The following is a 16,802-nucleotide window of genomic DNA, read 5'->3' on the forward strand; positions in this document are numbered from 1 at the left end:
GAGCTAAGCGGCTAGAACTCGTTTTTTTCACAGTTGACAACTTCATTTCTTAATGTACATTGTCGTAGTAGCTACCTGAGTATAGGTTTTCCACTGGAAATGAAATAAAAAGTCACTCATGTCCTTTCTGCTTTTCATAGGATGGGCCGTTTTCCCTGTAACATGCTAGCATTTAGCTCATGGATGCTCGCGACAATCGCGACCGATTACGACCGTCGTGAAGCTGAACCTTCTTTTAGGTCTATGGCCGTAAAGTGGTTCGCTTGTGTCACGTGACATGAAAACTTTGAAAGGGTTTTTAGGAATAACAACACATATTGAAAATTGTATTGGTCAGCTGATTGTTAAGTCAAGTTATCCTGCATCGCATGCATTAATGCAATTTTAGGAGAAAAAATTATATAACGAGAAATGTGGTACTGGGGGGTTCAGCTCCATTGCTACCCATTCATTCATCACTTGCTCGCGATCGCCCTCTAGTTGCAGTACCTTGCGGAAGTATTTCGCTAGTGGTCCTTCTCCCCTTATTAGACATTCTCTGGGTGTACTGTGTGCAGTCATTGAAGACGAGTTATTTTTATGTTCACAGAAAATGAGCCCCACAGACCCGAACACCTTACAAGGGTTAAGTACTTCGATTTGTAATTCATCAAATTTGAAGGGCAAACTAGATGTACCGCATAGCGGTACACAATATGACCGCCGCTCAGTTCTGCACATTCTCTCCACAAAAATAAATGACGCTTGTCAACTTTCCTGTATCTCTATTTCTGCAATTTATTTGCATAAATCTCCTACTCTTGCAGCTCGTGTAAATGAGTGTGTGCATGTGAGTTTGCTTTTTTGCATAAGAGTGTGTGTGCGTGCATGTCTGTGCGTGGATACGTGTGTGTATGTGTGCATGCATACGTGTGTGTGTGTGTGTGCGTGTGTAGAATCTGTGTACCGGTATGTGTGTGTGAGTACACGTGTGTGTGTGTGTGTGAGTGTGACAGTGTCATTCTTAACCAGCAATTCTTCACTCAATAGCACCATCTGCAGGCCGATGGGTGTCCAGTGACTAAATGTACACATAAATTATTTTATTTTTTAGCCCCCCATGGATGAAATTCCACAAAACATGGCATACTGAGCTCCCAAGATGTTAGGTTAATCATGCACATGAAATTTGGTACAGTTCACAACATTTCATCTGAAGATAAGGGCGATTAAAGCAGTACAATATTGCATTTTCATGTTTTACTATGGGGGTGCAAATCACAAATGACTGGTTATCAACTAAGTTGATGCTGGCTCTTGAGACCAACATACCATAAACGTTTTGTCATCCTCGGTTATTTAGGAAAAACTGCAATTTTTGGGTTTCGGGGGGCCAGCACGGGGGTGGAGTGGCCCCCGGGGACCAAACAGATTTTTCCCTGTAGAAGTCTACTGGGGCTACATGCCCACCAAGTTTCATGTGCCCCGGTCTTACGGTGTCCCAGAAACCATTGACCAAAAATTCAGGAAGTAAAAGAAGGGGGGAAAAAAACATTCACAATCACGATATGACCACCATGCTAGTGGCGGTAATAATTACACTCGCTTTCTGAAAATGGTTTCAATGGAGTCGTCTTTGTTTGGAATGTGAAAGACTTTGTGTGGACTCACTCTTGGCAGAACTGAAGTCATATGGAGCCTAATGTAAAATGGGCACACTTTCTTCTGAATTTCTGTCTATAGGTTTTGCATAACATATTCATTTGTACATACAATTTTTTTTTTTTAAATATTTTTTTTTTAGACAAAATGATGGTATAAATTCAGTTCTGAAATCAACCAGCGAATTGCTTTTTAGTGTGGTTGCTAGAGTGTGCAAGATGTGTACACAGCTTTAAAACTAGTTTAGAAAATGAATGACTTTCACCTAACATTTCAACATAATGTTGATGTTGAGAAATACTGGCCAGCTCGAATTCAGGTAGCTCAATAGACCTCTGAAGTTCGCCTACAAATAGGATTCAAAGCTGCCATCTTTGCCCATATAAGGAGTTCCGGGTGTTAATTGAAGCTAACTGCCTATGGCAAGTTGTAAGTTAGCTCTGGGGTAGCAAAGATCAGTGGCTATGTCTCATTCCGCCCACTTCTACCCTTCGACCACTTAGTTTTAAGTATATAGTGTAGATAACACAAAAAGTCAGTGCACTGAAGGTACCCGGATGACCCCCTAAAAACGGTCAAAAAGTTCAGTGTGGAACGATGGACCCTACTCCCACTAAACGGACGCCATCTTGACTAAAAAGCGGAAGGGGAGGGACCAAGGACGTAGTGGAGGTTTTTTCAAATTTGAAAACAATGGCGGACAATTCAACCGAGCCTGTATCGTCGCAGGTCCGGTTGTCTCTGCTTTCATAAATGTAAGCAATGGTGGTAAAACGAGACATTGTACTGTTGTCTAATGCATCACTTACATGTCCCTCACTGACTGAAGCCGACATAATTATTTGGCGAGTTAATTAGCCTAAAAGTTACAGGTTAATGCTACCTAGCTACCTAGCACGTTCAGCCAGCCAGCCACTGGGATGAGCATGTTATACATGTTAACTCTGGTATTAATGTAAGTAACAGCAGAAATACAAAACGTTTACTGTTGTCTAATGCATTAATTACATGTCATCACTGACTAAAGCCAACAATCATTAGGAGAGTTAACGTAACCTTACATGCTAATGCTACCTAGCTACCTAGCACGTCACGTTTGTAACGTTCATTCCGCCTGTCATTTCCTGTAAGTGTGTTAACAAAAGTGTTGATTTTGGGACAGTACTAATCATCGAAAGTGGGCACTACGGCAGTAAGTGGTCAGTGCACATTCTCAGGGCACTGACGAAAGTAGGCGGAATGAGACATAGCCAGTGTGTACCGTCTTCACCTAGGCTACCGAAGATCACAGTATCCACTCAAAGGCAGAGGAAAAAACTTTGTTGTGCAAAACGTCTGTATTTCCAATTTTTTCGTCCCCGTGAGAGTTTAACAGGTGCAATAATTGAAAATCCCTATGTAATTTTCCCATAGAAAGAAATCTCAAGATACCGGATCGGATCTCCTTATAAGGGCAATATGGCAGCTTTTTTGTAGAGGAACTTCAGAGGTCTACTAGGCCAGACCCCATTAGTCACTAAACGATTCATACCTGGAACTCGTGTGATTCTTATAATCACTGAATTGAGAACGAGTTTGTCATGCCTTTATAAGCCTCCAATACCTCCTGGAATTTACCCTTCCTTTTGTTTTTGGTGATTCAACATGGCAGTAATGGCAAAGGTTGTTGTTTTGGTTCTCATTGCTAGTTTCAGTAGGCCTAATGGTGAGTGTCTTTTGGCAGTTGAATTATGCTTTTAAAATCCTGATTTAAATATTTAATGATTTCTTCTGTTCTTTTGAGCAGTCATTTGTTTTCCAAAGAGGGAAGCTGCCCATGAGGTTGATGTTTCAACAACACCGTCTCCCAACAATCAGACCCAAACTGAAGCTGTGGGTGAGTATTTAATGTAATGCTGGGTAGCCTACTTTGGGGTTAACTGTAACCATTTTTGAGGCCGTTTAAAACGTGCATCAAATCACACAATTTGGTCGTTTTGGGTGTCGTAGCGTGTAATAAAGGTCGTCAACAATCAAATTGACTACTTTTAAAATTAATTTGAAGAGTTTAAGAGGAGAGTTTTTGGTTTTCTTCTAGCTTGGGTAGCCTAAGCAGCAGGAGGATAGAATTTAGCAATTGCTGCCAACATAGGCTAGCCTACTGTCAAAAACATCCTTGTGTGCGGATGACGGTCTGATTCAAGCAGGAGGGTAGAATTTGGCGAATTTGGCGGCAGCTGCTGCCAAAATACTGTGGGGGAAAAACATCCTTGCGGTTTTGACACCACATAATAAACTCAACAAGGTAGCCCAGGTGCTGGCGAGCCGTACCTCTGCGGACCTGGTTTCTCCACACTATACTTTTGCCCCGGCCGCAATCGCTGCCAATCCTTCTTCTCCTCCTCTTCAGATGAAGAAATAAAAAAGAACGAGTCGATTTGACAATTACAACTTTTCTTACAATCCCTCCAACAGGCCACCGCCAACAAGACAGGCTCAGCAGCCTCATACTGTAGCCTACTGTGTTGCTACGGGACCTGACGTCAGCGGATAGGCTACTATGAGCGCGATTGGCAAGACAACTAGAAATTCTTCTTTTAAACTCTTAAAACGAATGAAAAAAGTAGTCAGTTTGATCGTCGACAACCTTTATTACAACCCACGACCAGGGTGGGAATTATACCAAGGCCATGAGGCCATGGCCGCCGTTGCCCTACACTTTGGCCTTGATGCCCTGTGAAAAAAAACCCATCATAAGGCCACAGTGGCCTTTATGCCCCTGACTTAGGGTTGCCAACCATTCAGTATAATACGGAATCGTCCCGTATTTGACACGTAAAAGTCTTGTTCCGTATTGAACTGATACGGAACACTCTTTGCTCTTTGAGTGAAATTAGGTCCGGTGCTTCACCTGATAGCAGGTGATCACGCAATCGCAAACCGACGGAAAAAGAAAGCAAACGCAACCAAAGTCTGCCATGATTGGACCTCAACTTAAAGAAGTTTGAGGCTGTGTTAGTGTTTCTCAAAGCCTACAGCGGCTAGCAGGTCTATGTATTTGTGTCGAGATAACCCTGAAATGTAAAACCATCGAATTTTACTCAGTGGCCTTTGTGCCCTATCATGTGGCCTTGGTGCCCCTAAAAAAAAAAAAGAAGGTGAAGGCCAAATGGCCTTGCCCCTAAAATGACGAAATTCCCACCCTGCCCACGACACCCAAAACGACCACATTGTGTGATTTGGTGCGTTTTCAACAGCCTCAGAAAATGGTTACAGTTAACCCCAAAGTACCTAATGCTGTAATGTTCTCATGTTCTTGCATATTGGTTGTGTTGAATCTAAAATGTCTGAACTTAATGTCAAGGTGGTGCAAGTGAAGATGTTGAAGCAGGCACTCCAGCACCAATTCCCCACAATCAGACTGCTACTGCACAGCCTGATGTGACGGGTAGGGTTCTTTTTTTGTTGCTTTGAGACTCTGCAAGTCTGATTTATTGGGTTAAAATTGAGACTGGTCTCCCCCCCCCCCCCCCCCCCCCAAAGATGGGCCAAGTGAAGATCATGTGGTAACTGCGACCTCAAGTCCCCAAAACCAGACAACACCTGCTGCCCAAACTGAAAATGCTGGTAAGGACCATCAGGGCAATTGTGGTTATTTACATAACCAAGACACCCCCCCCCCCCCCCCCATACACACACTCGCACAATACATACATACACTCACTCACACCTATGTTATGTGGAACAGAAACCGATGGGCCAAGTGAAGATCATGTGGTAACTGCGACCTCAAGTCCCCAAAACCAGACAACACCTGCTGCCCAAACTGAAAATGCTGGTAAGGACCATTAGGGTGTTTGTGGTTATTTACATAACCAAGACCCCCCCCCCCCCCATACACACTAATGCACACATACACTAATACATACATACACTCACACTTATGTTATGTGGAACAGAAACCGATGGGCCAAGTGAAGATCATGTGGTAACTGCGACCTCAAGTCCCCAAAACCAGACAACACCTGCTGCCCAAACTGAAAATGCTGGTAAGTACCATCAGGGCATTTGTGGTTATGACTCAATAGACCCCACCACACCTACACATACTAACACATGTATTATGTGGAATAGAAACTGATGGGCCAAGTGAAGATGATGTATCCGTAACGGCAACCCCATGTCCCCAAAACCAGACCACGTCATGTGCCACAGGTGGAGTTAAGCTGGACATACACTGTGCGATTTTTTTCAATCGCGGTATTCTGCTGCGGCTCAAACAGTGCTTCAGCAGTGCGATAGACTCACGAGGGGCGACCAGGATTTCAAACAAGTTTGATATTCTCCCGATCGATCGGGAGGTGGTCGTGAGGTGGTAATCGCTTCTCGTTACACCACGTATACTACACGATGCGAGACGCACGACTGAGCCAAAATTCGGCCCGATCCCCAAAATAGTCGCACGACTCAAATCGTGGCAAAAGGGGCCAAAAATCGCACAGTGTATGCCCAGCTTAACTGGTAAGGGATTTTTTTTTTTTTTTAAAGACCCTCAAACATAGTAGTTCACAAACATTGTCCAGTATATTAAATTGGGTTTCAATCATGAGAAATGGGTCATTATACATCAGCTCTCAATTGTTGAGGGAAGTCCACTTGCATCTCTAGCATTTATGGAAAATGCATCTAGGCATGGCAAATACTCCAACTGGGCTTTATGTGGCTCAATTCCTACATCTATTTGTTCAAAGTATTTACTAAACCTGGCACAACTAAATTAACCCTTATGTTGTCCTTGGGGTCAATTTGACCCCAAGCAGTGTTTAACATCATAAAATATATGGTTCACTTTTTTTGTTTTGCTTCAAGTTTCATGACTTTTCCTTATTTGAAGGGTACAACAGAGTAAACATGAAATTTGCACAAAAATATGTTTCCAATGTCCTGTAAAAAAAATAGTTACGTTGGTGGTATTGGGGTCAATTTGACCCCATTTTTATGAAACATGATGGAAATGAATATTTGACAAATTATGGATATTATTATTGTAATAGTATGAGAACATGTAGCTATTACCATTATTTCATATACAAGTACATATTACATATAAGTTATTTTGGCAGGTCTGAAAACGTCCAAAAAGTCAGCCTTTGGGCTGTTGACACTGGATTGGCCATATTGCCAGTCAGGGTTCCAGGGTTCATAAAGGGGTGTGGGGGGGTGGGATTGTTTTGTAGGGCTTTTGATAGTGGTTATTACACTCTTGTTAAGTACCTACCACAAAAAAAAATTGGGTAAAAAAAATAATTTTAATCATTTTTGAGAGTTTTTTGTAGCTGGGGTCAAATTGACCCCAAGGACAACGAACGTCGTAAGATTTTAGGACAACATGAGGGTTAATGAACTGTTTTTCAAATTCCCTGTTACAGGTCATAGGACTGGGCCTACCATTTTGATATGAGGGAGCAGGGGAAGCACAAGTGTTACTATGTTAATCACGTCTGTTCAGTTTAAGCCGAGACTGTTGATAAAGTGATTGTTCATTAGAGGGTATCTTCCTGTATCTGAGGAGTCCAGAAGTAACTAGGCCCTAACTCCAAAGTTTTAAATTATTTATCCTGTGTCTGAACGTGTTTCATTGGCATCACAAACGATTACCTACTGTAGTACATTACTATTACTACTACAGGTGCCATTTCGTTCAATTGACCAATCCCCTTTGATTCATCTTGGTAGCTAGACATTCTTTGGCTTTAGTGTAGCAGAATCACAACTTATTGATGGTACCTACTAGGGTCTGAAACAGATTCTGGCTTTGTTCGTGTAGAGTCACCAGATGAACCAAGTGACGATGCGGAGGTTGCCGCCACAACCCAAAATGCCCAAAACCAGGCCACTTTGGCCCACACTGTAGGAACTGGTAAGGCTTACTGTGTGAAGTGTAGGATGTGTATTTCCATGTCTTGTTTATAACTGCTGATGCCTTTTTTCTCTTGTGGAATCTCAAGATGGTCCAAGTGAGGATGCTGTGTTAACCACTGTACTGAATCTGCAAAATGGGACTACCCCTGCCCAAGATGTAACCACCATTATTGGTAATTTTACTTTCATGTCTTCTGTTGTATACAATATTAAATGTAACTTCATTGAGTCTGGAACTTCAATCTTGATAGTTGTTTCTACTTATTTTCAACCATTACTATTGTGGCTGCACTAAATATGCAGAGCTTTTGATTTACCCTAGCTTGAAGCAATGGCTTGTAAGTAAACTGCTTTTATCCCTGTAGACTCCCACGATGACGCCTGACGTGACTCAGAATGCTAATGCTTAATGGATTTCCTTGTCATCTTGACTTTCTCCATCTTGAATTCAATAAATACCATATTTTCTTATCAAACATTGTCTTTCCTTGTTTCCTGACTCTGGTCCATTTTGGTGGTCAAGCTGACTAGACCTCTTTACTAACTCCTGTAGTATTAACTACGTTAATCCTATTCAGTAATGTGAACATGTTTGGTCTGTTCAGAGTTAGGTTTATTTTCTATTTAAAATGGAATTTGTGGATTTTGACACTAGCACACTAACACTTAGACCAGTGGTTCTCAAACTGTGGTACAGGTGCCAATGGTTGTACACACTGTGTTGTAGTACTCTGTTTATTTCATGAATCTCTTCAAAATGATAAGATGTATAACGAAAGTATAAAATGGCTTTAATTAGCTAAGTACCAATGATTCAGTATTTTATGGTTCATGCTGCTTACCCTTGATTATTCGTATGAGTTTCATTACTTAAAAAAAAAAAAAAAAAAACTTTTAGAGGGTCATTGGTGCATATTTCTTAGAACTAAAAACGGGTGAAGGGGATTGAAATGTAGCAATTGTTACTTTGTTTGGGTATCGGGTGCAGAAAGACTACATTCCCACACACCTACACTCAGATGCGTGCACACAGCAGGCCCATTAGGGTGATGCAGTTATGGTACTGTACTTGGCACCTGCAATTATTGCACTTGGGTCAAGTAGACCCAAATAAGCTATGTGTGGGAGGTGTACTGTGTACTATGGGGGTGCAAATCACGAATGACTGGTTATAAGCTAAGTTGATGCGGGCTCTTGAGACCAACAGAATTTTTGGGTTTCGAGGGGGCCAGCGCAGAGGTGGAGTGCCCCCCCTCTCCCCCACCCAAAAGGAAACGTTCAAAGCGTTGACAGTATTTGTCCATTTCCCGATTTTAGGTGCGTGCTTTGGTCAGCTAAAAAGGAGCCTGTATAGTACTTAGTAAATTAGTGGTTACCCCCTTTGGACATCGGAAATTAACGAAGTGTCCCCAGACCAGTTCTACATTTCAGTGGAGATTTGAGAAGCGGTCTGGTGTAAGCAAGGCTAGATACGGTCTTACTAGTTTGTTTTTCTGATGATCTGTCCAAGTTTAATTTCTATTTTGCAGTTATACCTCATTGAATGAGACAAGGCAAAATAACTTTCAGTGTGGTGATGAACTCATTGAGACTTGCTGGGTTGGGATTTTAACATTACTCACCCTGCGAAGGCACAACAGTTGCAGTGGTAGCCTATATCCTCTGGCTCTTGGACTCCCCCAGTTTTAAGTTAGTTCTCCTCCATACCTGAAGGGTAAACATATGAAGAATGGCCTGTACATCTTGCCAAGGCTCCGAGGACAAGTAATATAGTTAGAAACACACCAAAAAGGGAGCCATAAAATGTATCTCTGTGCTGATGCTATATGCTTTTGGTTAGCTTCTCTGAGTTAACTAGTAGAAGGCCTTTCAGGACTACTGCTCTGGCCAATAGTGGCCTAAGGAGCTAATGCAATGCCTGCTAGCCCTCTCTCCCCCATCCCTTCCTCACTCTGCCTTAAGTGGGCCACATTCCTGCATTTCACTGCCATAAACAACTATTAAAGCTAATGGGTAAAGAAAAAATCATTACGGCGGGACCATCTGTGAGCTGGGAGCGGCTAGCTCAAAGAGCCACAGACCAGAGGCAAACCCAGACAAGCGCTTCCCCCCATTGGCTGATTTTTCAGTGAGGTACCGTGCGTGAGGCCCCACCCGGCCGCGCCCGCGCACACTGGACGTCAGCTGAACAGCGCAGCGCGGAGAGGATGCAAGCGTGGAGGGACGGAGCAGGGAGGAGGAGCAGGAAGAAGGAAAAAATAACAAATTAGAAGAAACAGATGGAAACATTTAGCTCTTAAGTGGTAGTAGCTGTGATGTTTTTTAACCCCCCTCCCCCACCCACCCACCTACCTACCCCCTGCTCAGCCCAAGCACCCCCCCCCCCACACACCACCCCATTGCCCCACCCCCCAGTCTCCTCATTTGATTCCCTTTCATTTGAGCCAACAGCAGATTTAAGGATGTCACTGTGAAAATTGAGGTGGGTAAACTGGAGGGGAAAAAAGATTGGTGTGGGGGGGGGGATGGCGGGGGCTAAAAAGCCCCTTTGGTTGTAAATCACATAATTACAGGCCCCGCAAGAGGAACACAGGCTTTTTAAATGAAACCTGCTTCCCACCAGGACTTCCACTTCAATAACTCCTCACTCAGGAGGCCCGAGGGCACTCAGGCACCAGAACACAGAGCGCCCGGGCCCTCTGCCATGGCGGGCCAACGAGCTGTCCGTGTCAATTATGTGCGCCGTCCAAAAAAGATCTGACAACACAGCAAAACAAACAGACGAGGAGGAGAGTGGAGGAGAGGAGCAATGGACAGGGCACGCTCGGCTAAAAAAATAAATTAAAAAAAATAGGCTACCACACAACCCAGGAAGGCAGGAAAAAATTCTGAAATGGACACTTATGGAGGATGTGGTAGATAAATGGCCTGTTGTGCTGGTGGGCAAGCTCTGGGTAGTAGTGAAAGAGGAGAGAGAGAGAGAGAGAGAGAGAGAGAGAGAGAGACCGCCTGACAGACAGGGCAAATAGAGGGAGGGAAAGAGATAAAGGTAGGGCTTGGATGGGGGAGGAAGTTGTTTCTGTGTCTACAGGCCGAGTCAAACTAAATGAGTGGGAGCTGAAAGGTCAGGCTTGAAGAGTCGGGTCAAACTGATTGAGTGGACTGAATGCAACAGAATCAGATGATTTCTTTACGTGGAATAGACCATGTTGGTCTTTGGTGTCTTGCCAGAAAAGACAGTTGACTCGAGAGTGGATCTGCAGAGCCATTTTGTCAAGAGTAGCATGATAATTTGGTGTAGTTTTGTCCTGTAGCATTTCAGTATGGATATATATGATTTGCAAATTGAATTTAAAGTAAACAACCAGTAGCTATTCAACACATATTTAACAGACTTTCAAACTTTCAATTGAACATTTTCTCAGCTAAAACTAACTTGCAACTATCTACCAGTTATATGAATTAAATGTCAGCGAACTGTAAACCAGCCCAAAACTCCAATAAATCTGCTTGGTTACCACAACTTCAACTGACAACAAATAGATAACTGCTGACAGAGCAGAGGAAGCAAAGCCATTCCGCTGGACAAAATTGCCAAAGCTAAAATTAATAGCCAAAATCTGTCCTTGAAAATAATAATAATTAAAAAAAAAAGAATAAGAAAAAAAAAATCCTCTAAGTTTTTCTTTTCTCTCCTCTCCCTTGTGCAGCACCCCTCTCCCACACTCTTTCTCTCATGGGCACGGAGGCATGAAAGTGCACCAGTAAATGGGGATAATTGGAGGGAGGGCCCTGCCCTGTCTGCCTAATCAACTCACACAACAATCACTGGATTGTTCCGGGAAGCTGGTGACACAGAACCTTGTCCTGCAACATTTGAGCTGTAATTAGCAAGCACTTACTGTCATGCATGTCAGATGCGGTTATATGCTGAATTGAATAGGGACAGCACCAGGCGCGCATGCACACACACACACACACACACACACACACACACACACACACACACACACACACACACATAAACACTCACACACACACACACACACACACACACACACACACACACACACACACACACACACACACACACATACGTACATAAACACACACAGAGACATGCAACAGATATACATGTAGACAAAGTGTCTTCAATCTGCTTATCATCTGTAAACACTGATCAAGCTGATCAAGGATGGTGCCTGTGAAAGGGTCATTGACTCATTGCAGTGACCGTCGCTCTCCCCACTGAGCCTCAGTCAGTTGGTCGGCTTCTTTTGGCACACATTCCACCAGGATTCCTTCGTTTCACTTCAAACCCAACACAAACACACCATCTCGTGTTGATTTATTTACCTCTCCCCAGCTCTGCCTCTTTGTGGATTAATTACCACTGTGCTGTTTATGTGTCTTGTTCAATCACAAGTCCTGCGCAAACACATCAGTATATCTGATGCTCTGCTAAGGCAGACAAAAAAGCTCTGTTTTTCTCTCTGTCTACTGTCCCACTCTGTGCCGTTCTAATTTTCTTATGCAAGGACTCAGTTTCACAAAAACAACTGCTATACACACACACACACACACGCACACACACACACACAGACACAGACACAGACACAGACACACATTTCTTTATTTGAATCCACCAATCAAATTCCTTGTACAGAAAGGATTCAAATATTCTCCAAGAAAATACAACTTTGACATTCGAGGGTACATAAAGCATCGCCTTCGCCACACAGCAAGACTGCCGATCACACACACACACACACACACACACACACTTCACTGTAAGAAAATGAGTGACCTTTGCACTGTGTTATGGCTGAGATGGTCTGAAATAATAAAACTTCTGCACCTGTGGTTTAATCCTATGGTCTATGAAGGGAGTTTATTTATGGCACAGTGATACACATAATAATAAAGTCCCTCACAGAAATGTGGATAAAAGAGCATAGAAAAATGAAGGCCGGATCAAGATGAGATGACATATGCAGTACCTCTCTCCACATCTCACAGCTGAGGAGAGCGCCCTCTACTGGGCCTCCCCACCGACTTGCAGGCTGCCAACGTTCCCTCGGAATTAATGGCTGCAGTTTCATGCAAGCAGAGAGGCAACACATCTGTTTGTCTTGAAAATGTTTCTGCTGTTTCAGGTGCAGAAAAAGGCAGGTGATTGGCATCAATGTTCTTGCTGGGTAGATTTGCTACGAGTTGTGCTGCTGCCACTGTAGGTGCCGGGGAAGGCAATCGGAGAGCCCGGTCCACACTGAGCTAGCCTAAGTGCACTGAGGGAGGAGAGGGCAGCTGCCTGCTTATTGAATCAGACCGATGACTCCAAAGCTCCAGACAGACAAACAACAATCCAACTCTCTTTCAGAATCAATGATCGGGCTGCAGAGGTAGATCTCTCTCTCTCTATCTGTCTCTATGTCTGTCTGTCTCTCTCGCTCTCTCTCTGTCTCTCTCTCACACTCTTTGTCCCCATGCACTGACCACTGACAATGGGCTTTAATGGTTTTACATCACCCTCCCGTTTTCTCTCTTTCTCTGTCTAATTAAATCAAGTGTATGTGCTTAAAAATAATCAATATCTGCATTCCGCAGATGAGGTGGTTAAACATTTAACATCCAATATATTTGAATTATTAACCACGTAGGTTGTCTTTGTTGAGAAGGAGGAATTCCTCCTTTGTCCTCACTGCAGTATTCCGGTGTGACGAATGTAAGGTCTCATTTTTCTGCAACATCTGACAACCCTCAATGTCACCAAAGACTGAAGCACATGTTTTTTTGTAACAAAAAAGAGGTGGGGTGATTAAAATGCCAAACTACATAGAGAAATGATACACAACAAAATATGAAAACAACTCTAGATTATAAACAGACAAGACAGAAAGGAAACATGAGAGACATCAACATGAAGCACAACGGATTAGAAAAAGAGGCATATAAGACAATAAAAGAATCAGCAGAGAAGGAACTAGCAAGAACACAAAAGAGAGAGTGAAAGAGAGAAAGACAGGGACAAAGACACAGAGAGAGAGAGAGCCAGAGAGAGAGAGAGAGAGAGAAAGACAGGGACAAAGACACAGAGAGAGAGAGAGACAGAGAGAGAGAGAGAGAGAGAGAGAGAGAGAGAGAGAGAGAGGGAAAAGAAAAGCCCTGTTGAATGGCGGGCCGGGGTCCATGTGATGGTCACAGACAGCCCCGGGCGGCCCCAGGGGGAAGAGGGTGCTATCTGACCTCGGGGACCTGGAGGTGCCACTTCCCCGGCTGATTAGATCTGCGAGTGAAAGAATGTCTGCGTGCTGACACCGGTCAGAGAGATCACAGCCAGGCCACTCCACTCACACTCCTAATGAGGCGCGTGGGCCGGACAGGGTCGGGGTGAACAGGGACGCTCCGACCGGCCCGACCGCTCCATCCGGAGCGAGAGACTCGCCCGCTAAAAGCCACAGCAGGCCTTCAGTTGCGCCGTTGTGTAACCAGTTCAAATCTCTGTGTGGACCCTGTTCATTGTTCCAAAGGACAAACATGGCGATTCAGAGAGTCTTCATCCACAATATGGTTTCTGTGTGGCTATTTCTAATGCTTTTCTAATGCTTCAAAAGTTAAAAAAAAAAAAAAAAACTTGTAGAAAAAGTTGTAGAAAAGTCATTCATGGGAGTAAGTAAAAGATATGAAGTGAGACTATTTTAATTGTAAGACAGCATTTGTCATCTACAATGTAATGTGTTTGACTAGTGCCTTGGCTTTAAATCAAGAGATATGTTTCTAGATTTCTGTATGCCCCTCCACCAAAGTGCAACGTCTTGGATTCACTAGAAGCTTTCCAGATCCATTGTTTGTTTTTACTGTATTCTTCAAAAGCGTCATCATCATTTTATACCTAAACCAACCATCTTATGTAGTATCACATCAATCCACAGAACAGGTTCTGGTATTACTGTCTTTATGAATGTGAAGTTATTACAGTGAAACCAAACTCATTTAGCTTTCAACATGCTAGTAGTCATTCCACATCTATTAGCAGCACTTATGGTGGAAAAGGGGTTGGGAATAGAGCAATATATTGGAGGTTGTTTGTTTCCATGAAAAGGCTTTTGGTTTGTGGTTGTGTTGTCATAGTATTTTTACGGCACACATATTGTATCTCAGTGCATTTAGAGCACTGAAACAGGGAAAAAGTTGGGTGATTTTGCAAGTGACACAACCATAAACCAATAACACGACCTTCATGATAAGAGCCTTGAATGGCATGTGTTTCTTGAATGGAATTAGCATGCAACCACTGGAAACTTCCTGATGATTTGTGTAATTATAGACTAGCACTAGGAACACTTACAGTAATATGTGACAACCCATCAAACACTTTGCCAATTAAATGCTCCTCTTGGCTGTGGGTTGAGACAAGGTTTTCATGGCGCGGTTATCTAATTAAATCCTTCGAGGGCACCAAGTTGACAAACATCAGGCCGCATCATAGAGCAAACAGATAGGCCCGCAGGCTATAAGGCTCCCTGATGGATTTCATCCACACAGGCCATTAAGAATCATAAGCTATATTATTCAATAGATATAGGAAGCAAGACTGCAATATTGGTGTATCTCACAATCATCTTTGCAAAGGCACTCTTAAGAGCACTTTTGAAAAGTTAACCCTAACTTCACCTACTCCCTGTCTTTCTTTCCTTCTCTCCCTCTACTCTCTTTAACTTTCCCTCTTTCTCTCTCTCTTTCCCTTCCTCTCTCTTTTTTATGTTCTGGGCATCCTGAAAAACCTGGAACCCTTGATGGGAAAAAGAGTCGGAGCAGCGGAAACAACATTGGCTCATTTCCTACATGGCTGCGGTCCCTCAAAACAGCCATATCCTTTACATGAGTGCGCGCAGCTACAAAGCGTGCTTTTCTTCCTCACCATACTCCTCCTCCTCCTCCTCCTCCTCCCAGCTGCCACCCACACCAAGTGCTTAAAAGCTCCATGACACTCATGCAGCCTGAAGCCAAAGTTACACACTTTAAAAAAAAAAAGAACAAACATTTCAAGATCTTATTTTAAAAGTGTTCTTGCTGTTTATTCACTTTTTGTCTCTGTAAATATTGAGGCATTTTGACGATTTTATGTTTGGTTAGACAGAGATGCTCTCTGGATGTGCCACGCCAGCCAAAGCAGAGAGACAGAGAGAGAGCAAAGCCATTCTGAACCACAGTAATGTGTCCACTCCTGCTTGCCTTTCAACCTGAGTGAAATGTACTGCTCAGACTCAGAGCGTCCCAAATGACCGAGCAAAATAAAAGTAAAAAATCCATTTTACTGCGGACGCTGTCAGACATGAGCGCATCAGTACACAGCGCTGGAGCTACAGCCTGTCTGGCCTGGACGTCTCCAGCGGTTTGCTCCTAACAATGGCCTCACACCACAGACTAGCCCGCTCCGTCCTGGGCCTCTTCCTCCTCCTCCTCCTTCTCCACCACCACCTTCCTCTGTCCTCCCCCGCCCCAACCCCACCCCACCCACTCCTCGTCTCCAGGCCTGCCCAGAGAGCCAACCAGCGCCGGGGGCCTTTCGGCCTCGTCTCTTCTCCCCCGTCTCCGAGACAAAGGGGGGCTTGAGAGAAGGACCCGGGAGTCGTCCTGGACGCGCCGGTGCCATGAAGGCTTGCGCGGCCGGCTTCAGGCACAGCCTGGCAAACCACAAAACGAGCCACCAGGTCTACAGCCCCCGGGGGCCCTGCCGCCCACTTCACATAGCTATCGTCTGGCATGAGGATGTGGTTATGGAGAGAGAGAGAGAGAGAGAGAGAGAAGGGGAAGAACGGATTCCTCTTTTTCATTTTTTCCCCCTCCTTTCAGGATGACATAAAGAAAGGTTTTATGCACGCTCAGAAGGTAGAGCGAGAGAGAGCCACTTTATGAGGAACTTCCCTTTTTAATATGGAAACATTCATTCAAAACGTGCCTTGTTCGAGCCCCACTACCGGACAAGGGGATGAATTTTAAGTGCATGCAGACGTCTTTCCAACACACCAAGGAGAGCCGCTCGTGTTTTTTTTACGCGTGCGCTGCTCAGTACTCAGTGTTGTCCCATTACAGATCTGAGCCACCGTTCCGTGATTATTCCCATGTGCTCCCACTGGCTGCCCAAACCCAATGCGAAATGGTTACTGTTGCAAAAAATATGTGATTAATTAACATTATTACCCCCGTCTCTCAACCCACATTAATGAAGCAGCTGTAATTAATTTAACCAAGGTATT

At 43.8% G+C, this 16,802-nt stretch overlaps 1 protein-coding gene across 3 annotated transcripts; it reads left to right on the plus strand.

Annotated features, from left to right (window-relative positions):
• The first annotated feature begins 3,189 nt into the window (after window positions 1-3,189).
• LOC134071575 (uncharacterized) lies at window positions 3,190-8,018 on the plus strand. Of its 3 annotated transcripts, XM_062528351.1 has the most exons (9): window positions 3,191-3,346; window positions 3,428-3,517; window positions 4,985-5,068; window positions 5,164-5,247; window positions 5,369-5,458; window positions 5,580-5,669; window positions 7,448-7,540; window positions 7,629-7,715; window positions 7,908-8,018. In XM_062528351.1, exons 1-9 carry the CDS (start codon window positions 3,286-3,288, stop codon window positions 7,925-7,927), a joined length of 699 nt encoding a protein of 232 aa, XP_062384335.1. In that variant the 5' UTR covers window positions 3,191-3,285; the 3' UTR covers window positions 7,928-8,018. The 3 variants fall into 3 exon arrangements, with proteins under 3 accessions (XP_062384352.1, XP_062384335.1, XP_062384344.1); XM_062528368.1 differs by lacking the exon at window positions 7,448-7,540 and having other exon boundaries at window positions 3,190-3,346; XM_062528360.1 differs by lacking the exon at window positions 5,164-5,247.
• The last annotated feature ends 8,784 nt before the right edge of the window (window positions 8,019-16,802 follow it).

The sequence above is a fragment of the Sardina pilchardus genome, chromosome 2 (assembly GCF_963854185.1).
Source record: "Sardina pilchardus chromosome 2, fSarPil1.1, whole genome shotgun sequence".
NCBI lineage: Eukaryota > Metazoa > Chordata > Actinopteri > Clupeiformes > Clupeidae > Sardina > Sardina pilchardus.